The following is a 15,466-nucleotide window of genomic DNA, read 5'->3' on the forward strand; positions in this document are numbered from 1 at the left end:
TCAGGAAAAAAAACAAGAATTGTAGGTTAATTAATGGAACGTTTATATAATTGACATTTCCACATTTACTAGTTAAGGGGGGGGGGGGGGAGAGAGAAGAAGAAAGAAGGCTTTGGTTGCATGTAAGCACAATGAACACAAGCACGCTGAATTTGAAACACACACACACACACACGCGCGTGCAGGCAGATACGTACGCACACAAACACACGGAATAATAATGTTCATTCTGACAGGACTCTCTCGGATATAAAGGTGTTTTTCCACTGATCCACACCTCGCTGTCGATGACCTTGTTTGATCACGTGACAACATGGCGCCGATGATGATGTCTACAGTCAGTCATTTTGGCATCAAGTTTGGTGAGGTAAGTGTTCAATGGCCATGAGGTGTTTTAATTCGGGAATAATTGCAGTTTGCACGCATGTTGATGTGGTATTATCGCTGATGGGACACAGAAATTATATGCGTAAAGCCTGTCGCTTGTCTGATCACAGGCGGAAGGTATCGTTCACTGGACCACTACTTTCATAGAAAGACTACGATTTCAACTTTCACTCATTTTAGTCGGGAAAAGGGGAAGGGGGGAGAGGGCCCTATATATATGTTACAGTAAATTCTCGAAACTAGGAAATTTGCGAAATCCCTGAACATTTCAGTGAATTTGTGAATTTCCTGTTTCACTCAGCTCAGGGATTTCACAAATTTCCTAAAAATTCCAGGAAATTTGCGAATTTCCTGAAATGAGCATGCCATTTTTTTACAAATTTACTGAACAGTGAAAAATGTTTCAGTAAATGTGTAAAATTCTTTAAAATTTGTTTTAAAAAGTCTGTTTTCTTTATTTTACATTTGTGATTTTGATAGATTTGCTGTTACTGTTAGAAGAAAAGAAAAAAAAATTGATTTGAGCATGATTTGAACCGAACATCTTCAATTTTTGGATCCGACACACTACCAACCCGCCACATGAATGGAAAGTGAAAAGAAATCATAAGAAGTTTTTGGTGTTGGGATCACGAAAACTCATGTAAAAACAGATCACACCTGAACTACCAAGTCTGACAGACCATAAGCCTTTGCAGTTCAGTCCGCGTTTGGTTCATTTTGCTGATAGGCAGCCCAACAGGATATGGCAGGCAATGCAGATGTTGAACTGAAGTTCACCACAGAACTGTTCAGACAACGTGAGGAAAATAAAACAGTGTGGTCATGTTGAAAAGCTCATTAAGAAGAGGAATTGTTCTGGGAAAAAACCTGTCTACTATGTCACCATCGAGGAAACTTTCGACATCATCAAGCGCGCTCATAACCGAAGAAGATGTCTCTCTTGACAAGGCTGTGTTGTTGCGGTCAGCCGTGATAGAACAGTCAGCATCAGGCGGGCAAGGCTTTGTGAAATTCAGCTGTGCAGGGTCGACAAAATGTAAAACAAATCGATGCAAGTGCTACAAAGCACAAGTAATGTGCAACTCAAGATGTCACAGCAGCCATCCTGCACCAATAAATAAGACGCACCATGAAGACATTTTTAAGCGTCTTTTCAGTGCCATATGTCCTGGTTTAAACACGGTTTTATTCAATTAAACATGAGACAATAATAAAACGAGAAATAATAGGGACACGAACTCAAGCGAATGCTTATATTACGTGCCACATGACCTGTGTGTTTTGTTTTTATCCTGTGTCATAATGGTATGTTAATATTTTCAAGCAAAAATGACAGTATAAGTAAAGAGACATACAGAGAAAAGGAGAGAGAGAGAGATGAGTGTCATAATGTACCTTGTAATGTACTCCTTTAGATTTTATGTTAACAATTCTATGAAACATGACAGTATAGGAGAGACATATGAGTGTCACAATGTACCTTTTAATGTACTCGTTCAGATTTTATGTTAAACATTTTAGGAAACATGACAGTATAAGAGAGAGAGAGAAATATGAGTGTTTAACTTGCATTAATATAAGGAAACCAGAATCATTAAATGGTTCACAAGCAACCAACAAAGCACTTGTTTCCCTTCAAATGTGTTTCAGTAAATTTGCAAATTTCCTGCCCCTTAGTTAAAATCAGGAAATTCGCAAATTTCCTAGAATTTTTAGGAAATTTGTGAAATCCCTGAGTGAAACAAGAAATTCACAAATTTACTGAAATTTTCAGGGATTTTGCAAATTTCCTGGTTTTGAGAATTTACTGTAACATATATATGACACTGCTTAATTATGCGTCACCAACCCAAACATTCTTTTATCAATATGATCTAAACTAATTTAAGTTTAACTTATTAAGAACAAAACTAAACATTCCCCTTTCAGGAATATTCAAACACATGCATAATCTGTGTGTTTCATCCAAATCTAACACGCAGAAGTAACCAATAGACACAAGCTGACACCCCTGCCTTTGAATGAGAAACCCTGAAACCTAGGTCATACCTATGATGACAGCCTATGACACAATACAGGCGCTAGAAATAATAATTCTATTGACACTGTCACACAATGTCAATACAGATTTCTCTCACTCACCACATGAAAGTAGTGGTCCTGTGAACGATACCTTCCGCCTGTGGTCTGATGAAACTTGCTTAAGGGTAAAGAGGAGTGATAAGAGGAGTGATACGATGCGCAAATACGGTATGTTCCCGATCAACTGTATTGAATAACTATAATGGATATCATTACCTCTATAATATCAGTTTTGCATTTTTACTCTTACTTTAACCCATAATAACGAGTAATAATGATATATACGGCCTGTAAGCTAGATAGCCTTTTGCATGCTATATGATGATTATTTGTAATAAAAACATTCGTCCCGCAGTGGGGCACTGCGGTTATGAAATTAAAGGCCCCTCCTGTTTTTGGAACCGCAGGAGCTTTCTAGTTTGCTGTTAGGTAGATTTTTGGTTCCTCTTTCCTGTCATGCTCTCTTTTTCTTCATGAATTCTTTTCTTTTTTCTGCCTTCTTGCTCATTCACCTGTATTTTTTCCAAAAATCTCTTCTCTTGCCGCTTGTCTCGCGATTCATGTATAGTTCTTCAAGATGCTGTACATGTTTTATCAGAGTATGGTTTGCAGTGTGATGGTGTTTGCATCAGTGTGTTGGGGAGGGAATGCCACTGCAAGGGACACTGGCAGGCTGAACAGGCTGATAAGGAAAGCGAGTTCTACTGTAGGCCAGAGCCTTGACACCCTTGAAGTCCTTGTCGAAAGAAGGCTTGCCAGTAAGTCCAGAGCTATTCTGTTCGACCCAGGGCATCCCCTCCACGACGCACTGATGGATCTCCGCATCACACGGAACGCTCGGTTTCTCATGCCTAGGTGTCGAACGGAGCGTTTTCGGCGTTCTTTTCTTCCTGCAGCTGTGAGATATTTTAACAGCAACCGAGCCATTGTCCTGGCCACAGACTATCAGTGATGCCTTTTAAATGTACCTCTTAGTGATAGATTTAATATGATTTGATGACTGTTTGACCTTTGATCATAACTAGTGCTGTGAAAATGAGCTAGTGCTGTGAAAATGAGCTCTAGCTTTGTTGTGATGGTGTTGACACTATATTTTGCCCAATTGAGTCTAACTACCTGATGGCTAATCTACTGTGATACCTGTGATAACTGATGATGATTACTGTTATTGGTTTTATGTGTTTGGTTGGTCTCTTCTTTGGTAGTGCAATAGCGTTAATTATGGATTGTTGTTATCATCATTTACATAAAAACTTATCTGTTAATCCAAACAATGATATAATTACTGTAATGTTCTTAACTACACTTTAACATGGAATGTATGTATGTATGTATGTATGTATGTATGTATGTATGTAGGTATGTATGTAGGTATGTATGCATGTGTATTGGTGTGTCGGTGTGTCAGGTGTGCAAGAAAAAAGGGTATTTTTTATCATGGGTTTTATGAATTTTCTTCTCTTATTCTTTTATAATTATTAATTAATGACCTATATGTGCTGATGACCAATTTAATTTCCTTTGTTGGATCAATAAAATGTTATGAGTTATGAGTTATGAGTTTAATCTGTTAGTGTTCTGATGTAAGTCCAGCAGTAGATAGGTTAAGCCTATTTTAACATACTGGAAACTGGTAATCTTCCAGTAGGTATTAATTTAGTTTTACTAAAGCCTGCTGGGACACAAGTAATGGGTTAGTGCATTTGTAAACAGGAATCGCTTGACAAGTGGCCCCCTTCATCCCCCCCTTCCTCGTCCTGATATGGCTCTGCGTAGTCGGCTGGACGTTAAGCAACAAATAAACAAACAAACAAAAAACATTCGTTCTTTATTTTATTAGGGTACAGCGTATTCTGGCATGCTTTCTTTTAAAAAATAAATTACGCACTGGCTATACGCACTCGTAGTGACTATACAAGAGTCTGACCCCTGTGTACACTCCGGCGTTAACTTCCAGTTGCTAGGTGAATTTGCCTTTTATAAGAGTACAAAAAAACGAAAACAATCTGATGCTGCACGGCCTTAGCTGTAACGTAGCTTACATTCTCGGGGTGTAAATATAAGACCAGACATGCCCTGAACCGCATCAACACTCAGAGTGTCATTCGATGCCATTTCGCGAAGGAACGCTTCACTTTCGATTCACAGTATCAAAGTACACTAGGGACAAACACAGACAAAAACAAACACAGTACACACACACACAAACCGATGCTACATAGCAGTTTATTGTCGGAGTTTGGAACACACTTGGAGTGTGTATCGACCTAGAAATGGTTGTATACCATGTGAGTGTACATTATTGCCAGCCCTGTCTACACTCCGAAAAAAGAGATGGCGGAAGTCAATACCTCAGACTAATTTTTCATTGGCTACTCCCTAACGAGTTGTAAGGGGGCATTTAATTGGCTTAGAGTTGTAACAGAGCTTTTCATTGTCGGAGTGTATACAGACCTAGATTCTGTATACACTCGGAGTGTATTATATACTAGAATGAATACCCGCTTCGCCGGGTAGCCGGCTTCGCCGGGAAGAAGTACTTAGAGCCGTACGCCGAACTATGGACCCGCCAAGCTTAGGTCCCTCCCAGATTCGTGGAATGGGAACAGCAAGAAAATGATTCAGTGGCCATAATGCCATTCCTGACCATATCGAGTCCCATCCTTGTCGACGAATGTAACCGTGTTAATCACCTTTGGAGGCGAACGCCACTCAAACAGGACTGAGCAAGTTATGGCTTCTCAAAGGAAGGCCAGTACATAAAATTACACAAAAGCCGCCAGACCACATCACAAACAGAACTGAAGAATGCACAGGTGTTGCTTACATAGAGACACACACACTCACACACACACACACACAAACACAGAGAAGCCGTATCTATAGAGAGATAGATGACAGTGTATTTTTCGCGTGGCTATAAATTGATTCGACCTTTGCACTTTTACAGTGAGGATAATTTACGGGTCCAATTTACGTTCTGTACACTGCGTTGACCTTCTAAAAATAGGTAACAGTAACAGAACGCCGGGAATATCCGAAGACGCTCAGCGCAGTGGACAGCGCAGTGTAGTAACTTACAACTGAACGGGAAAGCCACACGAAGGAAGGGAGATAAACGCCAAACACTGGAGAAGATAAGGAAGAGTTACTTATAATGGTGAAATGAACACAAAAACGAAAATGAGTTCAGCGCTGCGCGCTGAGAGCACGTGTTGAAATATCTCATCGATGATATTGTGTCCGGGGTGTAGCTGAATACGGTGTCCAAATTTGAAAAAGATCCACCGAGAACTTTGGCGTTGTGATGTGGTGTAGCGGCTATGGTGTGTCGGTATGGGGGCCCGGGTAAGCTGAGGTGGAACCAAAATAGCTGAGGTGGAACCAAAATCGGTTCCGCGCTGCGCGCTGAGAGCACGTGTTGAAATATCGACCAGGTTGTGTCGTGTCCCGGGTCTACTTGAATATGCCCACCAAATTTGAAGCAGATCCATCGAGAACTTTGGCCGTGCATCGCGCACAGACACACAGACAGATACACAGACACACAGACACTAGTCGTATATATATATAGAAGATAATATAGCTTTTGCCAATGTTGTAAAGGTTCAAATCGACCTCATACATTAATTGTTTCCAATATCTATCCAGAGAATATTTGAAAGTATTAAGTGTTCCTGATGTGACTATGTTAGACGGTGAATTATTCTAACTACAGTATTAACAACTCTGTTAGTAAAGAAATGTGCATAGACATTAGTGTGAACAGTTTTCTTTGCAAGTTTATATGGATGGCCTCTGGTGTTGGTTAAAATCCGGGGTTCGTCTTGTCTTTTTAATAAAGAGGCTAAAGCAGCAGAGTCGTACAAATCATGGGTAATCTTAAAAACTTCAATCATAATTATCTCCTCTTGCTCTTCTGAATTCCAAACTTGGTAAATTCAAACATTTTAAACTTTCTCTGTAACTGAAATTGTTCATGACAATAAATCTCGTACTGAAACATCTCTGAACATTTTCTATAAGTTTCTTTAATTTAGGAGACCACACCACATTTCCGTATTCGAGAACAGGTCTTTGTAACTAATGACTGACTTAAAAAGAGAAACCATTATATCCTTTGTTTTATTTTCAATATTGTGAAAAATACTGTGTAACCGAGTGCCGAAACACAACAATCACCTTTGGAGGCGAAGTCCAATCAAACAGGATTGAGAATTTTAGAGCTAATTTCTAAGCCCTATAAAAACTGTTTTGGTTACGCAAAGGAAACCAAGAACATACAGAGAATCAGAAGCCGCCAGACCCAATCACACACAGAACTCTACAATCCACAGGTGTCCAGGCGGCGAGCTATAAATAGCTTGCACTCAAAGGCCAACAACTCTGCAAAAATACTGAAAAGTCCAAAAAATCTAAATTACTTTTCATTTTAGCAGTTGATCATGATGGTGCAGTGTTTTGGATTGCAATTTCTGGCAATTTTAAAGGCTGGCCTGGGATATATATAGTATTCATAATGTGCCTGTGTTTCCGTGACAGCAGATTTTGAAACTGCTCGGGAAATGGTCTAACATTGCTCGTGCCCTTTCTCAGATAATTTTGGACGGAAGGCTTTGTTATGTGAGTAATCAGGCAGGCAGATATATACTGTTCTCTACAATAGCTAGTTGACACCTAAATTGTTTTCCTTGCATCAGAGTTATATAAAAAAAAGTTTTAAATCGAGAGAAACTTCACTTCACACACGACACAACAGCAGAACGGTGACTCTACTAAACAGTGAAATGTGCTCGTTTGTTTCAGAGCCAAGATTGAGATCTCAGTGGAAAAATCAGAATCCAGTCACTATGGGCACTTTTGAAGGACACGTCCTACCAGGCTTGTTTTTCATCACCTTTGCATTTTGGTATGTCATCCAATCCTTCCGGCGTTTCTTCAACAGCAGACTACGCAATGCTCGCTTCACCTCAACCGTTGCATTCCCCTGTGACTGCTTGTGCAGCCGATTGAAAGATCTGCCAGTGGAAGCGTTTGTCAAGATTCTATTTGCGGGCATAGGATTCTCTGCAGAGGTGATCACTGGCTACAGAGAACAGCACTTTGTGATTCTAGGAAATGTTCAGCACGCCACCATGTTCTTCTTCTTTGGTATCTCAGGCATCATAGACATTCTGGTGTTTTACCGCGCCCCACTGCCTCCAGATATTGACTATGTCAGTGCATTGATGGCGTTCATGGTGGAGGGACTCCTCTTCAAGTTCCACCTCCATGGCCGAACGGAGCTGGACGTTTTGCTTCACACCTTCCTCATTTACACCATCGTTGCTAACACTGTTGCCATGGCGTTGGAGATGAAATACCGCCACAGTTTGCTGGGGCCTCTGTCGCGCTCCTATTTTTTACTCTTACAAGGCACTTGGTTTTGGCATGTAGGGTTCATTCTGCACAACCCTATTCCCAACGCTACTCCGTGGAAAGAGGACGACCATGATGAACTCTTGATGGCTTGTCTCTTTTTTGTTTGGCACTGTGCTGTCAATTTCATTCTCATCCTTATGCTGGGTGCGGTCATCGCTTGTTGCTATCGCCGACGCGCTGGTTACGCCGCCGATGACAGTGTGAGCATGAAGCGTCTGATTCACACAGGAGCCAATGGCCAGACATTGGTGGCTCTTAACGATGACAGTGACCTTGACAGTGATATTGAGTTTCAGAGGCCTCTAAGCAGAAACTAGTGCTAGCTGAATTGTTTTAATTTTAGTTGAATTGTTTTCTGAAAAATCTAAAACATCTTTTAATACTGTTGTGTATAGCTGCCTTGGTATTGCAGAGCATTTTAGAGCTTTGCAGTTTGTTGCTAGCATGTGTGGGATTGGCAGGAGTTCCGAGAACAGGTGAACATTCCTCAAAACTTATTCCAGGATATTCCATTGAAACAAAACTTCAATCAAAACAACATTTCATTAATCAAAAAAATCAGAGAAGCAGAGCATGTAATAGAATAACTTCACCCTTAAAGGGAGATTTTTAAATGATTTCTAGATTGGTCAGACAGTACATGATCAGTTGGTTGTTTAGATTGGTCAGAGAATACATGATCAGCTGGTTGTTTCAGTAATTAAAGTAACAGTATGTGTTTTCAACATCATGATAAGTTCAGGTACACACAACCGCAGTTCCAAGAGTAGCAAACTTGAGTTTCATAATTTTTTCAGTACTTCATTATAATGTACAGTTGTATGATAAGGTAAAGAATTTAGTTTTTAAGTTCATTCCTTGATGCTTATGTGTGTGTTTTTAGCTTTGAGGGTTTTGAGAGAGAGTTACCTACATGTGTTAATCAAATTAGAATACATGTATATATATATAATGCAATTTTAAGATAAAACAGAAAATATAAGGATCTCTTTGTTAATCAGTACAGCAAGTACATTTATGCAATGTCCGGTTTACATTTTGCATTTAAATCCCTCCATCCTGTTTCTCCTCATTCTTTCAGATAATAATTGATGGCGTAGATATAAATCTTGTAAAGTTGTACATGATGAAAGTCATTATTCACAATGTTGATTTTGGTCGGTAATTACACATTAACATGCTTCCATTTGAAACTTCGAGGTCGTCATCGTGGATTGACGCCCGACCAAAGGTAATTGAAGCCCGACGGAGCGAAGCGACGGAGGGCTTCAATTAGACTTTGGGAGGGCGTCAATCCACGATGAAGACCGAGAAGTTTCAAATGGAAGCATGTTAATGTTATTGTAATTCAATCTGACGACGATCTCTTTCCTGCTTTCATGCGATGGTAAACAGACAGAATTGGTTCTGTTCTGTTCACACACTACTTTCAGTCCACCTACCTGCAAGGGTCAAGTCCCAAGAAATATGTCTCTGTATTCCTATCTTATCACTCTGCTCCTGTTTTGTTTTCTTTCACATACATTTTCCCTTCTTTTTTGACGGGTTTCTGGACAGCAAACTCTAAAACAAATTCTTTTCATCACAGAAGCGATCTTTGGAATTGACTGACGTAGTCCGGAAGAATTCATGCATCAACTTACGTCACGTATTCGACGTCATCACTTCGCATACCTTATGGTCTCGGTATTTCGTTGGCCTTCATATTTCCTACTTGTAAAATGACCCTGAAAGCTAACCGAGACTAGTTGAGGTTGTATCAATGCGCCTCGCCAGCAGGTGGTTAATGGCTTTTTTTAGCGAGTGGTTATCGACAATTAATGACCGGTAATTTTTAATGAGTTGGGTCATTCTGACCAATCACAGGATCTGTTTCATTAAAACGCCAACTTGATTGAATTACAATTGAGATTAGCCTTTGTTTTGGGTGCATGTGACAGGTGAACGGTGAACCTCTCTGTTTAATGTGGGTTTTCTCCTGCCCCATAACAATACCTTCTTTTTATATGTGTACACAAACCAGCACATGTATGATACATATGTAGTGGAGGAGTGGAAGGGTAGTAGTAGTAGATACACGAAGCCCAAGTCCAAGCGTCTTGTTTCAACTTTTTATTCAAGAAAACAATGCAAGGAAACGTAGAGGCCGAAGGCGAAACCCGTAGACAGCAAAGCAAGTGTAGTGTCGTGTTCAGCTGCTAGGAGCGAATGCATGCTCATGCCGGTGTCCGGCCTATACTTATAGCCCCGGCGCGGACTGCACAGAAAGCACCGTCCGGCGGCGATGAAAATCGGACTGAATACGGCCAGAAACACGGAATCTGTGTTTCTTACACTTGCTTTACCCTACGTTATTTAAACAAATACATAACCAATCATAACAAACAATACATCAAATTAAAGCTACGACCTTTAGCTTTCCATTGCAATAGATCACATTTCATAAAAACTTATATTTATTTAGTAGGATGCAAAAACAATGGTCCTAGTGAAGGCACTGAACCAACTTCAGTGCGGAAAATTACAAAACTCTCTAAACTGGAATAATGGACAAACTCATAAATCATACAGATAAAAAGAAGAACCCTAGACAAACATCATGATATGCGTTACTTGGGGGAAAATTATACATTGACTTAGTACGAAGCGGTAAAGTCCGAAAGTAAATGGAATCGGCTAAATTCCTGCGCGAGTACCTGTCTGCATAAATTAGCAATCTTTGCAGAGGAACCAAGCATCACTCATTACAACCAAATCCTTATAAACAAACTAAAATCATATGCAACATAGGTACGGGATATGTAATAGTGATACAAAAATGACAAAACAATGATTGAAAAGACAAAGATGAGTTTGTGAGAATCAATTTCTCTCGACGATACATGAAAACCGGTCAAGGTCAGAGTGACGCTTTGGTCAGTTCGAAGCATTATCGTAAATAACACAATAATATGCAGCAATCCAGCCTAATCAGTGACTTCTATGCAAACCTAAATATAATTAGGACCGTATCAAAGATAAAAGGGACTTTGAAAGATAGAAGTTAGGTAGATATATAAAGAAAGGTATTGTATTAGAATTTGCGCCGGCAAGGTGCGCGCGCATCATCGTATCGTCTGCTATGGGATGGGTTATCCCGTTTGTACTGTACACAAGGCTGTTTCGCTATGCGATGATTAGAGTGTTTAGGGTAGCGAAGTGCACTTTGCTACACATATACATATTCTCTCTCTCTCTCTCCTCACACACACACACACACACACACACACACACACACACACACACACACACACACACACACACAGAAGTTCACATATCTATGAACAGAAAGATTCTCTGTCCTTAGTTTTATCATAGGCACTAGTCAGCTGACGCGTCTCGCGCATCGCGGTAGGCACGCTTTTCGCGTGAGGCGGAGGAGTTTCCTATCCCTCTAATATAGGTCCCTGGTTTTATTTTGCAGTGGCAGTTTCATTTTTTGTGTTTTAAAATGCATTCTAGTCAGATGATGTTCCAAGTAGCCGAGTCTTAGGGTTCAAACTGTCCCCTTAATGTTGTCTTCTGTTGATTGGCAGCGCAGGGTTACTGCTTGTGCTAAGACTACTAAGAGAATCTGAGTTTTCATTCTTGTTGTTGATGTTCTTTCTGTTTCCCTTGTTCATGCGTTTTAAAGCTTTCTGTTGTTTTCAGCAGTTAAATCTAAAAAATGGAGATAGAAAATTGTATGTGTTGTTGATTCTGTGTGTGCAGGATTTTTTTCCTTTGTGTAGGTTTTCTGTTTTTTTCAAAGGTGCTTTTCTTTGAAAGCGTGCAATATAAGCTCATGGATGTGGCCAAACTGTCAATCCCAATGTATTTGTGTATTCATTCTTTCCTTTCACATTTTTCCATTGTACTGTTTTGGTACAACATGTATGACGATGAGTATTTTATTTTATATATAAAGCATGGTTCTGTAGTTTAGTTAGTCTTTAGTTGGGGGGGGGGGGGGGGGAGGAAGAAGGTATAGTTTGAAGATAGAAATCACAGCCCAGTGAAGGGAAGTAAACAGAATAAGAAGTGAAAAGATATAAACATACATGTTTTGTCTTTTTGTACATACTCCATTGTGAATATGTCATTTATGAAAGCAGAAGAGTACATTTAGTGGATTGGATGATATCAGCTGACCATTTCAAATCAGAACTTTTCTTTAAATTACATTATTTTGTTTCTACTGAAACACGTGGCCACGGTAGCCAGAGATAATCATTTGGGCATATGCTGTTTAGTCGTAACTGTGTCAAGTTTTTGAATTTGTGAAGATAAACGTTTTCTGTCTGGATTTTGATATTTGTCCTTTTATATTGGTATATATATCTGCATGTACATGTATAACATTTAATTAACATAATTACATTTTTGGAACTGTTGATGATCATGCTAGCAGGCACTTACCTTGATTTTCTGTCAGATTTTTTCAAATTCAGCAGACCTGTTCAACCCTTTGTTTGTTATCTTTCCTGATTAATCCATTAATTGAATCACTGTTTCACTCTTTCATTTAGAATGGAGGTTGATCTGGTTACAAAGTAATGTAGGTACATGTATTTATCCACACCATGCAGAAAACCATCTATTTACCTTAGATCATGTTTAAATCGCAAACATTACCTGCTCACATTCCTCATGCTAAAATGAGCAGTTTAAATTTTTTACAAAATGTTGCCAAGTTAGTGATCTTCAAGAATGTTTTTTTTTAAGATTACCCTTTTTATGCCAATTTCCTGCCAGTTGTACACATTTGCTGTTTTATATGTAGCCTTATTTACTTTTTTTGTGGTTGTATTTGCTGTTGGTTGGTTTGCTTTTGTTTTTTGAAGGGATTTATTCTATTTTAATTTTTGTTGACAATTTGATTGAATTACAATCATGGGCTCATAATTTTTGTGTGTGTGTGTGTATTAAATGTGTAGTTGTTTATTTTTCAGCATCAGTACCATGTCAAATGAGTTTTTTGTAGCACTGTGACAGGCCACAGCTACAGTGGAATTCATACCATGAAGAATGTTCATGCAGAATAATGAATGTCTTGAAAGAGGGGTTTGACTGTATCAGCTAACCATAGTAAAGATGATTAGCTGGGGTTAGTTGAATGTGAGTCGGGTATGATGTGTACCCGCCATCATTACCTTAAAGATGCAGTGCCTAAGTCACAGCATGGAGAGCAAAGATTTGTCTTTTTGTCGAAGATTACGATATAAACAGCTAAGAGCTTCCCACAACTATCTCACAGATGCCTTCACATACCTTAAGGGTTACCAGTCAAACGAAACTTCATGCTGTTCGCATCTCCCGCCAAATAATAATTAACTTTTGCCGTGATTATGTTCTGGGTCTGAAGGCATTGTGCAGTATGCCAAAATGGACCCACATGCCATCTTTTACAATTTTCTTACGTAATAAAACACAATAACTTGACGTAAAGTACCCAAAATAGACAGAATTGTCCCTCTCGCCGAGACTAATAGACTTCCATGTAGGCTTTTGACGTAACTTTTTCCACATGCAGGACCTCATGTGAGCCTGGTCGAGGGCGACTCTTCCCTGCTGGAGGCAGACCAAAATTAATTCATAAAAGAATTGCAGGTTTTGACTCCATGCATAAAAGTCCAAGAAACTTGGTATTTTTTCAAACGAATATTTGCCTGAGGCATGACTGAAAGCCCTAGAGTGTCCGTGCACTTGGACATGACAGGTTCAGTAACTTTAAGTACTGTAGATGTGTGTGTAATGATAAGCATACCAGAGTGTAGATGTTTGTTCACAAATAAATAAGTTAATTGATCAATTAAAAAAAGTGTGTTAACTGAATGTATGAATAAATAAATGTATGAATAAACAATAACAATAAAAAAAACACTGTACCCAGTTTAATTCAGTGAAATGTCAGCAGTCTGTTACGTACATGTGTATTTGTGCAACACAGCATAGCATTTTTGCTGCCTGAATTGTACAATGGCACCCTCCTGTTAAGACCCTTGATTTGAGACTCCGCACCACCCTCCTGTTAAGAATTTGGTTGGTTTTTTCTTCAGATTTCTTGTCCATAACCTCTGTAAATGTAACCCTATTTTAAGACCTTTTCTCAAATTGTGTTTGGTCTCTAAAAGGTACAAGCACATAGATTTTTTTAAGTGAAAAGATGTGTTATATTAATAATTTTCTTGAAGAGAATGGGGTTTATTATCCTCTCACAGCAACAGCTATTTTGCATTTGTGCTTTATTTTTTCGCTGCTCGGAAAGGATGTTCTTCCTTTTTAACATTATCAGCTTGGGCAATATGTGTCAGGCTTTGTTCATTATTATATAGATCATAATTGTAAGCTTTTGAGTTTTAATTGCACTCCAGGAAAAGAGATTGTTTAATTAATGAGACTGAACATGTGACTGTCTGTCGACTATTTACAATGATAGTGCAAAAACTTGTGTCGGATACAGTCATGGTTAAACTTTGAGATTTTTTCCCCGACTATTTGTGACTGTATTTATTATTTGGAAGGGAAAAAAAAAATTTGCCCTTGCGTCTTAGTTGCTGTATGCAATCTAATGTGTAGTGTAAATTGTTTGTTTCTTTTGTTTTGTTTGTCAGAAAGATTCGGTCCACCCCTATACTTGTTTGTCTGTACCCAGTGTGTGAACATGCTCATGTTCACACACACACACGCACACACATGCACACAGATGTCACACTGACCTACAGGTGTTTGGTTTGGTGTATAAGTCCCCTGTTTTAAAAACAAATCTCTTTATTGTCTCCTTCTCTGTAGCAACTCTAATTGATCTGGATTAGCATCTGTTGCTATGAATCACCATATCAGTGTGTAAGTATCCGATAAACTTACACATGTCATATTGTACCTTGTATAATAATTCTGGCATCTGTGATTGGGTTTTATTGCCAGTACAGTCTTTTGTATACTGTACGTGTTAATAATACTGTTAACTAGTTTGGATCATATTTATCTTCTCATGTATCTATTTATCTGTTATATATGAGTGTTTTCAGTGATTTTACCACAGGAAAAAAAAGTAATTCTTCCATAGTCACTGGTTTACAGCTCGATGAACTGAACTCTTTTCATATACAGTTTTACCTTCCTTGTGCTTCGTTGGTTTTGTATAACCCATAGTCTTGTGAAAATGTCTGTATCTCTGACATTCTTTGTATATTTTGCTTTGGGGAATCTTCAAGCACCCTAAGAGATTACTGCTGATGGTGTTCCAAACAGGAGTGCTTTTTATTAAGTGAAGTGAAGAGTAGAAGAAAAATATAGAGTGATCATTCTCGTGCAGTTTTGCTTACATTGTGCTTATGCATTATTATGATTGTACTTGTGCGTACATTATGAAGTTTACATAAACACTGGAATGTAAATTAGCAGAGATGATATTTATTAACAGCTGTCATCTTCTTATATGTGCATTTATTAGGCATAATACATTTGTTGTTGAACATTTCAGCATTTGGTATTGTATGCCTCAACCAGTGGGATACCCTAACCATGCACCTATGACAACCGTTTTAGTTTC

The 15,466-nt window shown here is 38.9% G+C and overlaps 1 protein-coding gene across 1 annotated transcript; it reads left to right on the top strand.

Moving 5' to 3' along the window:
- Positions 1–292: 292 nt before the first annotated feature.
- LOC138962377 (transmembrane protein 45B-like) lies at positions 293–11,880 on the top strand. Its single transcript, XM_070334176.1, has 2 exons — positions 293–367; positions 7,279–11,880. Exon 2 carries the CDS (start codon positions 7,323–7,325, stop codon positions 8,208–8,210), a length of 888 nt encoding a protein of 295 aa, XP_070190277.1. The 5' UTR covers positions 293–367; positions 7,279–7,322; the 3' UTR covers positions 8,211–11,880.
- Positions 11,881–15,466: the final 3,586 nt, after the last annotated feature.

This window comes from Littorina saxatilis, linkage group LG3 (assembly GCF_037325665.1).
Source record: "Littorina saxatilis isolate snail1 linkage group LG3, US_GU_Lsax_2.0, whole genome shotgun sequence".
Classification (NCBI taxonomy): domain Eukaryota; kingdom Metazoa; phylum Mollusca; class Gastropoda; order Littorinimorpha; family Littorinidae; genus Littorina; species Littorina saxatilis.